Source organism: Neofelis nebulosa, chromosome 9 (genome assembly GCF_028018385.1).
Source record: "Neofelis nebulosa isolate mNeoNeb1 chromosome 9, mNeoNeb1.pri, whole genome shotgun sequence".
Lineage (NCBI taxonomy): Eukaryota > Metazoa > Chordata > Mammalia > Carnivora > Felidae > Neofelis > Neofelis nebulosa.
In genome coordinates this window covers 136,700,640-136,716,941 of record NC_080790.1, presented here as the reverse complement: position 1 = coordinate 136,716,941, position 16,302 = coordinate 136,700,640, and the positions used below count along the sequence as shown (strand labels likewise).

At 47.9% G+C, this 16,302-nt stretch overlaps 1 protein-coding gene across 1 annotated transcript in view; it reads left to right on the top strand.

The window, feature by feature from the left end:
- The window catches only part of LOC131486006 (serine/threonine-protein phosphatase 4 regulatory subunit 1-like), an 81,908-nt gene that overhangs the window by 55,190 nt on the left and 10,416 nt on the right, over positions 1–16,302 (top strand). The window contains exons 7-13 of the mRNA XM_058686074.1: positions 6,983–7,090; positions 7,926–7,991; positions 9,874–10,032; positions 10,591–10,775; positions 11,899–12,359; positions 14,210–14,401; positions 14,887–14,888. Coding sequence (XP_058542057.1) covers positions 6,983–7,090; positions 7,926–7,991; positions 9,874–10,032; positions 10,591–10,775; positions 11,899–12,359; positions 14,210–14,401; positions 14,887–14,888 — 1,173 coding nt within the window. The remainder of the gene's footprint in view (positions 1–6,982; positions 7,091–7,925; positions 7,992–9,873; positions 10,033–10,590; positions 10,776–11,898; positions 12,360–14,209; positions 14,402–14,886; positions 14,889–16,302) is intronic.

The window sequence follows — 16,302 nt, the reverse complement described above, 5'->3', positions numbered from 1 at the left end:
GCCGGGTCAGAGAGCCGTGTCCTCCGAGCTCGGCGCGCAAGCCTTTTCGTGTTGTGGGGATAACTTCCCCCCCCCCCCCGCAGCCCTCCCCCCTGCCCCCCGCCCCCGCCGCCTTCCCGCCAGTCAGTGTTCTTCCCCCTCATGTCTGCCGTGTGCAGATTCCACGTAGACTAGCGGGTGAGCTGCTGACCCAGGCGGTGTGTGCCGTGAGGAAAGCAGGTTCAGAGACAGGAAGCCCTTCCTCCCTCCCTCCTTTTCTCTTTTCCTTCCGACCCCCCACTTTTTTCTTTTTTGGGGGGGAGTGGGAGAGTTCTTTAAAAATTGGGAGGGGGGTGGATAATTTCTCATTTTGTTTTGATTTTCAACTTGTAGAAAATTCTCAGGAATGAACTCTTGAACTCTTGCATACCCTCTATCCAGCTTCTCCAGGAGAATTTATTTGAGTCTCCCTCCTTATGCGTGCGTGTACGCACGCGCGCGCGCGCGCGCGCGCACACACACACACACACACACACACACAGATACACATGTATGTATGTGTACGTATTTATCGGAGCCATTTGGGGAGGAGAGACATTATGCTCCTTCAGTCCTAAATATTTCAGTGTGTATTTCCCAAAGACAAGGAAATACTCTCTTAAACAACCATAGCACATTGATCAAAATCAGGAAATCTAGCACTGGTACAATGCTGCTATCTCCTCCACAGTTCAAGTTCAGATGTTGTCATTCGTCCAGGGTCCAGTCCTGGATCACTAGGTGCATGGAATTGTCCCATCTCTTCGGTCTCCTTTTATCTGGAGCAGGTCCCGAGCCTCTGAGTTTTGTAACGTTCCCATGTGAAGACACAGGCCAGTTCTTTGGTAGGATGTCTCCCAATCTGGGTTTGTCTGATGTTTCCTCATGATTGGATTCAGGCTCTGTTTGGCAAGAAACATGAAGTAACATGTTCTCATGTGTCCTGGCGGGAGGCCCAAGACTCCAGTTTGTTCTGAAGTTGGCCTTTGTGGACTCTGGCGATTGGGGAGATAGAGGCGGTGTCTGCCCAGCTTTTAGGGACTTCTTTCCCCTCTGGACGTAAGAAGGGGAGTTACTTTGAGGCTTTGTAAGTGTGCTCGTCATCAAATTTCCACCTAGTAGAATACAGTCCATTGACTGTTCGAGTCCATCTACCATGAAGAGTGCTCCCTTCTCTGTTATTTGCTTACGGTTTGCTGAGGATTTTCACATCTATATTCAAGAGGACTATTGTAGGCAATTTTCTTTTCCTGTTATATTTTTTGTCAGGTTTTAGACTCTGGGTTATTTGGGCCTCAAGAAATGAGTTGGGAAGCCTTCCTTGCTCTTTTGTTTTCTGAAAGGTCTTATTCAAAATTGGTGTTTTTTTCCCTTTAAATATTTGCTAGAATTTAAATATTTGTTAGAATTTACCAGTAAAACCTCTGGTCCAAGGGTTTTCTTTGTGAGATGGCTTTTGATAGCAGATCCAATTCAGATAGGGGGTTATAATCAGATTTGTTATTTCATTTGTGTCATTGGGTAAGTTGTGTATTTTAGGGAATTCATTAATTTCATCTAAGTTGTTAAATTTATTGGGCTAAAGTTGTTTATACTATTTCTTTATCCCTTCTTTAATGCCTGTAAGATCTGTAGTATTTTCCCCTTTCATTATGACAGTGATAGTTTGTCTTTTCTTTCTTTCTTTCTTTCTTTCTTTCTTTCTTTCTTTCTTTCTTTCTTTCTTTCTTTCTTTCTTTTTCTTTCCCCTTCCTTCCTTCTTTCTTTCAAGTTTATTTATTTATTTTGAAAGAGAGAGACAGAGAGAGAGTGAGTGGGGGAGGGACAGAGAGACGATGAGAGAGAATCCCAAGCAGGCTCTGCACTGGCAGTGTGGAGCCTGACTTGGGGCTCAAACTCACAAAGTGTGAGATCATGACCTGAATCAGACACTTAACCCACTGAGGCATCCAGGCGCACCTCCCCCCGCCCCCCCCCCCTTTTTTTTCTTTCATGATCAGTCTTGCTAGGGCTTTATCAATTTTATTGATGTTTTCAAAGAACCTACTTTTGTCTTTGTTGATTTCTTTATTGCTTGTTTTCTTTTTCATTGGTTTCTACTATTATTTCCTTCCTTCTACTTACTTCAGTTTGCTTATATTTTTCTAGCTTATGAAGGAGGAAAAACTACTTTTAAGCCCATCTTTTCCCTTTTAAGCATGTAAAGCTTTTACGTTTATATCTTTGTGCTATTTTGACCCTTTTATTAAGGAACGATGCTGCTTCCGATCGCAGTCTGCATCTTGTGGTCTACTTCGATGTTCGTAGAACTCCTCCAGGACTCTTACACTTACGGTTTGTCACAGTGTACTCGCGTGTGTCCTTTTACTCGCCTCATTAGGTGTCTTTACATTTAAAGTATTCCCGCTTTCGTGAGCATGGAGGTGGCCTTGCTTGTATACCTAGTCTGACCGTTTCTGCTCTTTAATGGGAGCACTCAGTCTGTTTATGTTTAATGTAATTATTGATTATATTGGGATTGAATTCTGCCATTTTGTTATTTTTTTTCCATTTGTCTCGTCTGTTTTTGTTCCTCTGTTCATTCTTTCCTGCCTTCTTTTGGGCCAATTGAGTATTTTTGTAGTGCTGTATTTTAATTCCTCTGTGAGTATTTTCAAAACCTGTAACACCTTGCAATGAAGTCATTCCACACCCTCCTTCTCCTATTTTGTGTGCTGTTGTTTTCACACACATTGGGACATATACCTTCCTTATGAACCTGATAATACAGTATTACAATTTTTGATTTAAACAATCATATATTTTGAAGAAATTAAGAAAAGAAAAAAATAGCCTCACATTTTTACCAGTTTGGGTAGTCTTCCTTTCTTTCCTGGATCTAAAGTTCCATCTGGTATCATACCTTCAGCCTAAAGAGCTTCAGTATTTTTTTTTTAGCTTGACTGAGGATGAAATCTCTCCATTTTTTATTTAAAAATGTCTTTATTTTGCCTTCATTTCTTCTTTTTTCTTAGAGAGAGAGAGAGAGAGAGAGAGGGGACACACATGAGTGGGGGAGAGGGGTGGAGGGAGAGAGAGCGAATTTTAAGCAGGCTGTATGCTCAGCACGGAGTCCCATGTGGGGCTCGACCCCACAACCCTGGGATCATGACCTGAGCTAAACTCAAGAGTCGGATGCTCCACCAACTGAGCCACCGAGGCGCCCCGCCTTCATTTTTGACTGATGGTTTCACTAGATACAGACTTGTGGCTTTATAGGTTTATTTTTGTTTTTTCTGACATTGCTTTAAAGACCTCACCCTGTAGTCTTCTGGAGAAGCGAGCTGTCATTCATACGGTCCTGTATTTATAGTAACCTTTCTTCCTCTGGCTGCTCTTAAAATTTTTCTCTTTATCTTTGCAGAGTGAATGCTTATGCTGATTTGTGTTTATTGAACTGTTTGGAGTTGTGTGTTGGTGCACTGCACCTGACTCAGGAAATTTTGGCTGGTGTTCCTTCGAGTGCTTTTCTTCTGTGTATCATTCTTGTTTTCTCCTTTCGTCCTGGGACTTAGATCACACAGAGTCGGGGTGCTTCACACTGCCCTACATGTCTTTGAGGTTCTGTTTGGTTTTTTTAGTCATTTTCTCTCTGATGTTCAGATTTGATCATTTTTATTGATCTGTCTTTAAGTTCAGTGACTCTTTTTGTCATCTTTAATCTGCTGTTTGGCCTGCCCATTAGGTTTTTAATTTCAGTTGCTGTATTTTTCAGCTCTAGTATTTCTGCTCTGACCTTTTTTATAGTTTCTGTAATCTCTGTGATACAGAGATTCTTTATGTGTCCTTTTTTTAAAAAACTTTTTAATGTTTGTTTATTCTTGAGAGAGAGAGAGAGAGAGAGAGAGAGAGAGAGGGAGAACATGAGTGGGGAGGGGCAGCGAGAGAGGGGACACAGAATCTGAAGCAGGCTCCAGGTTCTGAGCTGTCGGCACGGAGCCCGACACGGGGCTTGAACCCATGAACTGCAAGATCATGACCTGAGCTGAAGTCTGATACTTAACCGACGGAGCCACCAAGGCACCCCAATGTGTCCTTCGTAATGCTTACAGTTTCCTCTTAATCCTTGAATATATTTATAAGAGCTTTTTAAAAGTCCTTGTCTGATAGTTGTGACATGGGATCTCACCTTGGTGTCGATTTCTGTTGACCACTTTTTTTTCTTTATTATGGATCACCTTTTCCTGTCAACACATGGGTAGTTTTTTTCTTTTTTAAATTTTTAATGTTTATTTATTTTTAAGAGAGAGAGAGAGAGAGAGAATGAGAATGAGTGGGGGAAGGGCAGAGAGAGAGGAATACAGAATCGAAACAGGCTTCAGTCTCTGAGCTGTCAGCACAGAGCCCAACTCAGGGCTCGAACTCACCAACCGTGAGATCATGACGTGGGACGCTTAACCGACTGAGCCACCCAGGCGCCCCCATAGGTAGTTATTTTTAATTGAACACCAGACATTATAAATGATCACCGTTGAGAGTCTGGATTCTGTTTTATTTCTCTGACGTGATTTTTTTTTTTTTCCCTTTTTTGGTCAGAAGATGGCTATTTTGTTCTATAAGGTCTCTAAAAGTGATTTTTCATGTAGCGGGCATTTGTTTTGTCTGATCTCCACCTCCCTGCTCTCTCCTTTGTGGTGTGTAGCTGCTGAAATCTCTGGTCACTACTCCTTTGCTGGGTCTCCCAGGATCTCCCCCATGCACGTATAATTTAGCAGTCCATCACAGATTTTAGCAAATTGAATCAAGCACGCACTTTGGAGCTGCCCTGCAAATCTTTCCTATTGCAGCTCGTCTTTCAACGATAACGTCCCCTCTGGTTTCTGCCTTTGGTTGCTCTCCAGGGCTCTTAAATGGTTGTTTTTAATTTTTTTTCTTCAAGATTCTGGAGTTGCCATGTGTAGGAGGGTAAGTCAGATCAAGCTGACTGTGTTATTACCAGAAGGCTTGGTTCTTTTCTATAGTTTCCATTTCTTTGATGAGATTTCCTCTCTGTTCATTCATTAGGACTCTATTTCCTTTTAGCCTTTGAGCTGCTTCAGAGGCTTTTTAATGTCTGGTAATGCTAACATCTGGCTCTTCTGTGGGTTTGTTTCTACTGACTATTTTTCTTGACTGTGGGCCACATTTTCCTATTTCCTGTCATGTGTATGAATTTTTTTCTAGATCTGTGTTTTTGTTTTTATTTTTTTGCAACATTAAGTTTTTAATTTTAATTCCAATATAGTTAACCTATAGTGTTATGTTAGCTTCAGGGGTACATTCTAGTGATTGAGCAATTCTATACATCACCCCGTGTTCCGTGTTCCTCGTGGTAAGTGTACTGTGAGCTTTTTATTGTCTGTTGTTAGCAACCGATGAAACATTGTAGACACTCTGGATTCTGTTATTTTCTTCTGAAGAGTGTTGCCTTTGTTCTAGCAAATAGTTCAGATTCTCTTCCCTCTGCGGTAGTCAGCAGCTGAGACTATTCAGTTCCTTCTGCCTTTGAGCAATTGCTTTTCCCTGTGGACCTCCCCATCTCCTCTGGGTATGCACAGTTTTGAGTTCAGCCAAGAATTAAAGGAGTATTTAATCACAGACCTGGGGGAGCGGGGCTTGCCCTTTTTGACCTTTCTTCCTTCCTTCCTTCCTTCCTTCCTTCCTTCCTTCCTTCCTTCCTTCCTTCCTAGGATTTCTGCCCTCATTTTTCAGCTGCTCTGGCAACCTCCCTCTCTGTTCTCTGACTTTCCAAGCCAGGAATGCTGTACTTTTTGCTTGAGGTCCAGTTACACTGTGTAGCAATGCAGAACGGGGTGGGTCAGGCCTGGGCAGAAAAGCAAGGTGCATTTTTATGGAGCATGGCTCCTTCTCTCAAGGATCTGCTCTCCTGTAGTTTCTACCAGCCCTTGATCATTTCCCAGTGGCAGCCAGTCATTTTCGTTTTACTTTAATTGCGGTACAGGTAACATACAGTGTAATGAGAGTTTCGGGTGTACAATACAGTGATTCAGCACTTCCATACATCACTCCGTGCTCATCGTGGTAAATGTCCTCTTCATCCTCATCACCGATTTCACCTACCCCCCCCCCCCCCCCCACCTCGCCTCTGGTGACCACCGGTGCCCTCTGCAGTTAAGAGTCTGTTTCTTGGTTTGCCTCCCTCCCTTTCTCTGTCTCTCTCTCTTTTTTTTTTTTTTTTTTTGCCTTTGTTCATTTGTTTTATTTCTTAAATTCCACATATGAGTGAAATCATATGGTAATTTTCTTTCTCCGATTGGTTTATTTCATTTACCATTATACTCTCTAGCTCCATCCATGCTGTTGCCAATGGCGAGATTTCATTCTTTTTTATGGCTGAGTAATAGTCTGTTGTGTGTGTGCTGCCTTCCATAATTTGGCAGTTGTGAATAACGCTGCCATAAACATAGTGTTTATAGTGTTTGAATGAGTGTTTTTGTATTTTGGGGGTAAATACCCAGTAGTGTCATTACTGGATCGCCAACAACTGTTTTTCTACTCTGACCAGCTGTTACGTACTTCCTGCCTCACCACTGCTGGGGTTGGGTCACATTAATTAATCTCTCCGAGTGTTAGTTTCTCTATCTGCAGAAATGACGATAAATGATGCCCAGGTCATAGGGTTTGGGGAAAGGAAAGTGAGTTAACACACACAAGTTGTTCATTTATGTTTCGGACACATGCTAGGTACCTGGCAAATGGCAATGCTTGAGCTTCAGACAGACTCTTATCTGAGGAAACCTTGAGGAATATTTGGCCTTCTACCGATCACATTACTAGGCAGAACTCAAAAGAAAGTGTTCTCCACGTTTACTTCCTGGGTATCTGGGCCGTGTTTTGAATATCAGCTTCTGGAATTTACTGGGAGGTGTGTGCAGTATGTGAGCTGTGGTGTGTCAAGTGACTCTGCTTTTTCTCTTGCTTCTAGATCATCTGCAAGCTGGCTTCGGTGCTGAACAAGAGCACAGTTGAACGCCTGCTGCTCCCTCGATTCTGTGAATTGTGTGGGGACGGGAAACTCTTTCAAGTTCGGAAGGTTGGGACACGGAGTTTCGAAACTCAAAAAATTCCAACAGTTGGAGAATTCAAAATCGATTCCTTGGCAGTTTCTCGGCTGCTTTAGTAGACGCAGGCTGGAAGAAAAATGTGGCCACTGGGAACCACGTGAGGGGAGCCTGTGCACAGCGTTGCCCATGTCGGCTGCAGCTAGGGGTGTGTGCAGGGACCTGGAGACGGGGTCCTGCGTGAGGCAGCCCCCTACTCTTAGTCGCAGGAACACGGGCAACGGGACCTCACTGACTTGCAGTTAGGTGCTGTGCCCTAACGTGCACAGTCCTTCAGGAGCTGCGCCCCTTTGTTCCAGAACCCTCTTAACCTTTGCCGTACCTTCCAACTCCAACCCCTGCCCTCCCCCTTCCCTTTCGGTGGCTTGTTCACTTGGTTACCAGATTCTTCCTCTCCGAGGCCACTGCCACGCCTCCCCAGACAGCCTCCTCCTCCTCCTCCTTGCTGCGTCACTGGCCACCTTCCCTCTGGTCTCTCCTGGTGACGCATCGGCAAGAAGAGAGGTCTCATCGATCACGCAGAGAATATTCGGGGTCTCTTTTGCTTTATTGCTCACCAAATGCATTATGTATTGAGATCAGTTGGGAGCCAGAAAGTCCTAGGATTTGGTACTCTGTTTTAAGTCTTCTGTTTCCAACGCACCAGGGGCACTGGGCTGTGCCGTGTGGGCGGCCGGCTCAGTAAGTGCTTGTTAGGTGCCTGACTAGAGGAGTCATTGCCCTCGAGGCTTCTGCTTGTTAGTTGTCACGATTTGGAAAGACAAAAAGAAAGCTGAGGATAACGGGTATGCCTTTTGCCTTTTTAAGGTGTGTGCTACAAATTTTGGTGATATTTGTCATGCCGTTGGACAAGAAGCCACTGAGAAATTTCTGGTATGTGAAGCTTTGCCAGTTGTAATTGCTGATGTACTTCTTAGGGCACTTTTCAAATCAAGTGTGAAGTTTTGTACTTATGAATCTGTTACTTCGGAATGACAGCTCAATTTTGCATTCATCCGTTCCAAATTTCTTGACTTCTGAAGCTATAACCTTTTCCCATAAGTGTTAGGCAGCTGGCCCATGGAACAGAGCGGAAGCAACCCCAGCCCACTTTACTGTGGCCTTTTGCTGTCACCTCCTCACTGATCACTACCTACCCCCCCCCCCCCCCCCCCCCGTCTCTTCTTACTGTCTAAGCCACTCTGTCCCTTCTCCTCTGCTCTTTCTAGAATACCTAGACTCTACCCCCTCACTCCTGGGCTCCCAGACCAGTGGGAGTTTTCTAGGTTACAGGTTAAAATTCAGACCTTTCTTGGCCTTTGGGGGCCCTTCATAAGTACCTTTCCTGCCTCATCTCTTGCCACCTCCCCTAGTCTGGGTGGGTCTCACCTTTGGCCTTGTGTCCTACTCATGGGGGGCGGGGGGTGGGTAAAGCCCAGGGGTCTGCATTTCCCGTCAGTCCCCTCGAGATCCTGACGTACGGCAGGACAGAGAACCACTTCCCTAGCCAGCAGGTGGCCTTTCGGCTCCCGTGGCGCTTCCTGCCTTTCCCCCTGCCACACCTCTGCTCCTTACCATCCCTCTCTTTCCAGTGTCTTCCCCACCTGGTGGGACCCAACTCGCGCTTCAAACCCGGCTCGAATGTGCACACGCCTCTGCAAAGTCCTCTCCTTGTCGAGGCTCACCTACCCACTGTGCCAGAGAGAATGAATCCCTCCCTTTTCAGCACCCCCGTAACATTTTGCTCAGAGTACGTGCACGTCTCATCACACCTCATTATGGTTCCGCTGATATGGGGTCTTCACCCTCTCCTGTTCTTCTCTGTTTCCCTGGTGCCTACGCAGAACTATGCTAAATAGGGGCTGGCCGCTTTGATTTGACAGGGTGCCCAGCCTGCGTTTTTATTTGACTTTTACTGGACGGGATTTTTACCGGACAGGATGTGTCACCTGTATGGTTAGAATGCAAGCTCAAAAAGTATACTCTCTAAATTGATTTTTAAATTCAAGTTCAGAAGCTCATTTTGTTTTATTTCAAGTGGGCACCAGATCACCATACTTCTGACCCCCCAAATAATTCTTCGTGGGCCGTCGCTCTGAATCGACAGTCTTCTGCGTAATGAGTCTGAATGAAGGACAGCAGTGCCCGACATGCTAACCTTTCTGTCGGTGGATATCTCCACAGTCGGGTATTCACATTTGTGGAGCATTTTGGCTGGTTATTTTACGTTGGGATATCAAAAACAAAGCCTCGTTTTTGAAGGATACATTTTAAAAGAGGATGTGGTCATGACCCTCCTACAGATAGCAAGTGAAGAAAGAGGTCAAAGATTTTATTGAAGTCCTTTATTCGTGAGGGAACCGGTAAGGTCCAACACCTGGCTTACTGGGGAACTCGAAGGGCCACGCGTTCATGGTCAGACCAAGGGATACCGATGCGAACTTGCATGTGGATTCAGAACTGCTCAGCGCCCAGGGTGATCATCGAGCACATTCCACTGGACACGTTTGCATTTCTGTGGATAGGAATTATTTTGCATTACTGTCGGTTTTTGACAATTTACCTTCTATCACTTCCATCTCTAAAGGAAATGTTTCCTCATCTCCTTCCATAGTTTCTTTCCATTTCAAATGATTCCTTTTAGACTAGGATGTATTTCCCTCTTCTTTGTCATTAATTTATGGATATGCCGTAATGAAAAAAAGGCACGAAAAAAGCTTTCTGCCCTTCTCAGGGTGATCAGGTTTGAGTAGCACGGTTTTGTTTGCTTTGGTAGATCCCAAAGTTTTTGGAGCTCTGCTCAGATAATGTGTGGGGGATGCGAAAAGCCTGTGCGGAGTGCTTCATGGCTGTGTCCTACAGCGCGTCCCCGGAGGTCCGCAGAGCCCAGCTGTCACCCCTCTTCATCAGACTCATCAGCGACCCCTGCCGATGGGTAAGTGCGGGCCGCTGGGCAGCGCTGGCCGCCAGCCACCGCGGGCCGACTGGCCTCGTCTTGGCCCCTGGACTTGTGTCTCTTCGGCTACTGATTGGCGTATTTAGACCTTGCGAGGGTGAGGGCGCTTAAAGTCGCAGAAGCTCTGGTGCGTGGTCAGCAGGCGGCACACACCCTGATGCCTGTGGTGAACGAGTATCAGAGAAACGAGAAACGAGAAGGAAAACACTCTAACCAAAGAGTTAACCTTTTCTGTTGCTCTCACAAACATGCCCGTTGTGGTCCATACAGTCTGGTCAGGCACTTTGTGAAGTGTGCAGTCACTCGATGTGGGATTGCAATTCTGGGAGAATAGAAACCACAGGATGGTACTGAGTTTTCCCTTATTTTCCGTTGAAAAATGGTCTGTTTGGAATTTGGAGAAAGCCTTAGAAAATCTGCCTCGCTAGACCCGATTCGGCGGACAGTGATGAGTCTGGTGGTCAGCCAGCTGCCCGGCCTGGGGCCTGACTCGTGTAGCCGACGCCACATCCGCTGCTCTGTTCTCTCCGTTTGCAGGTGCGCCAGGCGGCCTTCCAGTCCCTGGGCCCCTTCATTTCCACCTTCGCGAACCCCCCCAGGGCTGGCCTTTATATTGGAGAAGACGGCCCCCTCAGCATCCGACCACCAGCTCGGGGCCTGGACTCTGACTTCACCCCGGGGTCGCCCGGCACAGGCAGTTGTGGAAGCACGTCCTCGGCCTGGTGAGCTCCGAGCGGGATGATTACCAAGGCCCGCGCTTCACCTCAAGCGTCCACCTAAAATTTTAGCAATTATCTTGTCTGGAGCTTTAGTAACAGTGACCTCCTGGGCAAGATGGAATATTAGAGCTTTAATTATGTAAAGAAGCAAAAAGTAATTGCAATAATGATTTTGAAGCATGACTACTGGGTTATAAATAATGAAGCTACTGTGTCTCCTAAATTTAGATAAAATATTCATTGAGAGTAGTGATTAAATAACCTGTAAAGAAAATTTTCTCTTACTTTTTGATTAATGAAGTTCTTTGGGTGACTTACGCAAGCGAAGATGTGAAATCCCTCAAATGTACGCTTATGCTGTGGGATGACGTTACGGGCGCGTAAACGTGGGATATCGCGTGCACGTAAAGGGGCCATTCCTGACCCACCGTTGGCGGACGCTGTGCTGCTTCTCTAGTCAGTTCTAGCGATCGATCTCGGAGTTTTTTCATCTTTTGTCTGAGGATCACGGGTACGACGCTAACCAGACCGCTCGAGGTCGTTTGCAAGCGTCTCTCCCTTGTCAACATCACACCAGAGCATGGGAGTAGTGATTTACACGTCAGATAGCACACCTCCTTTTTAAGACTGGTGCATCCTTCCCCCCCCATCGTTGTCCCTCCACATTCACTGAGCTCCTGCCGAATGTTAGGCCCGAGTGCACACATCCCTCAAGACTCTCCAAGTGGTGAGCAAATAGCACTCACCAGTGTCGCTCAGTACCTTTTGTTTTCCGGTGCCTGCCCCCTGGTGGGGTACTAATGAGCGGTAAGCACACGCAGTCTGGCTTTGGGCGTGTGGCGGCAGAAGCCAGGGTGACTCCCCACTTGCATATAATGGAGGGATTGGCTGAACTTTTGCGTGGCATTTTCACTGCACGCGATACGCCCAGTGGGGCAAAGGGGGCTGGGTAGACCTCTCATGCTCTCGTGAGGCTATGATCTGCTCGCCCCCGGGAGGCCCGGGAGGGTCGGGTGGCCAGGGAAAGAGGAGGACCGGGCCTGGGAGGATGTGGATTTCATGTTTACCCATCTTACATCCAGTCTGTTACATGGTGCTGAAAGTGCCCCCCTCAATCTTAACCTAGTTCCGCAAGGCCGGTGCGCACGGAGCCAGACCTGCCCACGGAAGGCACGTCCGCGGGAACCAGCAATTTCCCGTGCTGTAGCTCCTCTCGTGGCATGATGGGAAACTCAGTGGAAGACTCTGCCTTGGCTGGAGCTGAGCTGACCGGGCTCTCCCCAGAGGCCAGTGCCGCCCTCAAGCTCCCTGAGAGGAACGACCTCCCCGTCAGCAGCCACCCTGGACCCGGCTCTTGGACCTGCCCAGAGAGTCCTGAGGACGTATTCAATAATTTCCTCTATTGGCGAACTCCTCTCCCTGACATAAGCAAGGACCTAGAAGAGCTGCTTCAGAGCGAGGCTGGGCCACGCGAAAAAGGCTGCAGCAGACCCGAGGCTGTGCAAAACAGCTGCGTGGCCAGGAGCGAGATTCAGAAAGTCCTTGATAGTTTACAGGAGCATGTGACGGATGATCCAGATGTTCAAGGTAAACGTCATCCATCGTGATTAAAGACAAACCGGGGCCTTTCTGGGCTGTGCGCCACAGCGCCTGTGTGTGCTTACCTCGACGCACACAGTGCCCACGTGGGCAGGAGAGACTCTCTCTTGGTCTCCCCACACTGGAGCTCCAGAGATCTCTGTGCAGGTACCTGTCGGGTTTTGCCTCCTGGTTTTGCAGCTGTGCGAGGCCAAAGTCAGCTTTAATAGAAAGGCAGATAGTTTGCGGGGCCCGTCTGTAGCAGTGGAAATTTTATGAGCTCCTTGGATGCGGTTACATCATTTCGCACGTTATCATGCTTTTTCTAGTTACAAACCGCTGAGAATGGTGCTCCTTTTGGAGCCTATTAACTCAGCCCTTAGCCAAACTTTAAGGTTTTTGTCTTTGTACAGCAAGGAAAAGTACAACTTCTTCTCTGGGGTATTTTTCGTTTTATGACTAGTGCTCCCACTGAGCATCTGATCTGGGAGCCGGGCCTTGCAATCCATATCCATTATCACGCCTCTCCTTGCTCTAAACAGTGCTATATTTGTATTCTTCCTTGGGTTGGGGAAATTGGAAAAAACAACACTGGCTGCTGTTGCCGGGCAAAGATTTGTGAAGCTTTCGGGAAAGGGAATGTGAAAATCCAGTTAGCCCTCTGATTATTCTGTTTCTTTAAATTTATAAAGGAAATTAAGTCACTGTTTGCTGAAGGATTGAGCACATGTAACATATCACTTCTAATAGCTACAGACAAAGGTCTGTTTTTGGAAAACACATTTCGAAAGCTGCGTTGATCTCAGTGCTGGGACCCGGGCCGGGTGTTGGGGCAGCGGTGACCGACACGGGAGGAACCTTACGGTCAGGTGGAGGGGTAAACGAGCCACGGGTACAGGGTGCGGCAGGGGCTGGGACGGGAGGAGGCATGGTGCGCCATGGAAGCACGGGGCAGGACCCCTGAGGACAGGGGAAGTGTCTGAGGGAAGGCCTTGCAGAGCGGGCAGCGTTTGATGTGGCCCCCGAAAGACGACGGCTAGGAGCCCGCCGTCCAGAGGAGTTGAGAGGGATGAGTTTCAGAGGGTTCCTTCAGCTCCTGGAAATCGTCGTTTGTAAAAGCTCACGTGTATGCGCGTGCCTGATTTCTTTTTTGAGGAAGGACCCGTGGCTTTTCATCAGAACTCATAGGGATCTATGACCCCCAAAGTTTCGGAAATAAACGACACGCTAGCTATTTGTGAACTGGCTGCTGCTGGAAATGTGACTCGGGCCATTGGGAAGGGCCTGGTGTGCTGCGTTAAGGAGGTGGGACCTTGCCCTGGGCCCAGCGGGGAAGCCAGCTCCAAGCTGTAAACATTTCAATGAATCTTGAGGTCTGTTGAATGTAACTAGTAGAAAGCAGGATGTAGGAACTAGTGTGTGTGTGTGTGTGTGTGTGTGTGTGTGTGTGTGTGTGTGTGTATGTGGTGGAGAAGGCAGCCATCTTGCTTTATAAATGGGGAGCAGGACCCCTCACCGAGTAGGTGGACCTTACAGACACTGGCATTCAGGCACCGTGGAAGATGATGGAGGCAAACCCTGATTGTCCTAATTGAGGCGTTTCGAGTTCAGATTTGATGCTCTGTGCATGGCTGGTGTTTAGTTGGAACAGTTAAAGTTAATGGCCGTAAATATCACCACCTCCCCGAGAGCTCGTTCTGGGACCCCGGAGCACGGCTACTGCCTGGACAGATGTGCAGAAGGCGCGTGCTCACGTGGCACACCCACAGCCAGGCTGCCTTGTTGTGAACGCCCCTCTGAAGTGAGTCCCTGCAAATCAAATAAAGTTATTAAAATTCTTGAAACTTCTCTTCCTGCAGCTCAGGTTCAGGTATTATCAGCTGCACTGAGAGCCGCACAGCTTGACTCTGTGAATGAGCCCGCGCACAAGCCGACAGAAGGTCTAAATGAAGTGTCCGTTTCAGATCCCAGCCCTGCCTCTGACAATCAGATGGCTCTGTCGGCTTCAACATCGCAGAAGGAGCTCTCCGTGGCCAGGATATTACAAAGCAGTAAGCGTTTGCCCTCTCCCTCTGCCCCCGAGGATGTGACAGAAATCACAAAGCTGCATTTTCTTTTATTAATCTATCTTGGCAGAGATGATAAATGCCAAATTTAATTTTGTTCTTAAGGTCATGTTTTGGATAACTAGACAACCAATCAATCAGGTGATTGATAACCCTGACTCTTCTCCACCAAAACAGGAGCGTGGGGACCAACGAGTATCTTCCCTCTTCTCCGAAGAGGACGAATCTTGGTTCTTTGGGGGAGGATTAACCATACACACGCCCTGATTCACCGCTGTTTTACAGCTTTTGGTAATAGCACCGGGTGGGTTCAGGCGGCTCCTAGAACTGGAGGTTGGCCCAGGCCTCAGCAGGTGGCCCACCATGTCCGGTCCTCGCCCTGTAGATGCTCTCTTGGCACATGGTCGCTCCAGTGGTGGCCCCGGCATGCTGTTTCTCGGAGGAGAGACTTTGAAAGGCCAACGGCTCAGCAGTTTTTATCCTGCAGCCTGGAACCGGCCCCCGTGAGACTGGGAGTCTGCATTCAGGGAGAGGAGGGAGCCCGCAATCTGCTCTCACTTCGAGTCCCTTAAGCTTTCCAGCTCGCCAGTGGCGAGAGGCTCTGACGCCTTCCTAACTCCTAGTAACTTGCTCAGGGGCCACTTTGAGCTGGGGTCCTTCAGGGGGTGAGACTAGAGCTTTAAAGTCTGGGAGGGGTCCAGGACCATGAAATCATGGGCGTGTTGGCCTCTCCTCTGTCCCTGTGCCATGGCGGATCGTCTCATCAGGCCCTCGGGGGGCCGGAGCCCCAGCGGCTGCACCACCCACACCGTCCATAATGAGATCTTAGGGACTGAGAGAACTCCTCACCTCCCTTCCCCTCTGGGCCTGTTCCAATAAAACAAAACAAAAGACCCGCTTGAAAAGCCTGAATATAAGATGTTTAGGGGTTTGTCCAGGTTGTCTTTGATCAGTAAGAAATGAGGTGATGTCCTGTTTTGCTGGTTTGTTTTCAAAAACAGGCAAGAAAACTCTCGTTGGTAGCGTGTTGCCTAGAGGGTGGAGATCACAGGTTAGGGAGAAAGGCATGGCCATGTCTGCTGTGGTGGAGACGTGATCGGAATCTGGCTTCTTTGTCACATACGGAAGTGAGAGAAAAGAAAACGAACAGATTCCTCCGAGTTGGCTCTGTGGCGTGAGGGATTGGAAAGGGCTCGTGTGAAGCAGGCCTTTGGCTTCTGGGGTGGGTGCCAGGGCTTTTGAATCTGCACCTGGACTCTTAGGTTCCACTGGGATCAGTCAGGATGCTTCCCATTGCAAAAGAAGGGAAAGGGAACAGAAAACTCCCAGAGCTTAAGTGATCAGGACAGTGTTCTGTCCCAGAGCAGAACACGGGCGGCGAAGAGCAGCCGAGGCCGGGCGGCTGGCTAGTGCAGTGCCTCGGTGTTGACCCCGCCCCTTGCGTCTACTCTGCCTTCTTCGAGCACCGTCCGTGTGGCGAGATGCCCAGTGCGGGGGGGTTGCGGGGGGGGGGGGGGGCGGGGGATGGTGCCCTGGAGCTTCTCACCTGTGTCTTGACTGCCAGGTGGTTTTCTGGGGAAATGACCTCCCAGTGCCTCTTGAGGTTTGCTGTCACTGGTGGTGGTACGTTGCACCCAGGGCGAGTGCTGTGCATAACAACCGGACCAGAGTCCGGACTCCAGTCGGAGTCAGATTAACTCCTGCGAGAAGACGAATGACTTGTTGCATATTAACATATACGCATTTATTAACTTGGGGAAATTGAGGTCTTGGGTTACCATACCAAAACCTTTCTGTTTGGGGCTGGCCTGTGTTGAAACAAGCAGTACGTTTCAGTGGAAACCTGGGGGGTTGAAGATTGTGGTAGCATATGCCTCGGAGCAAAC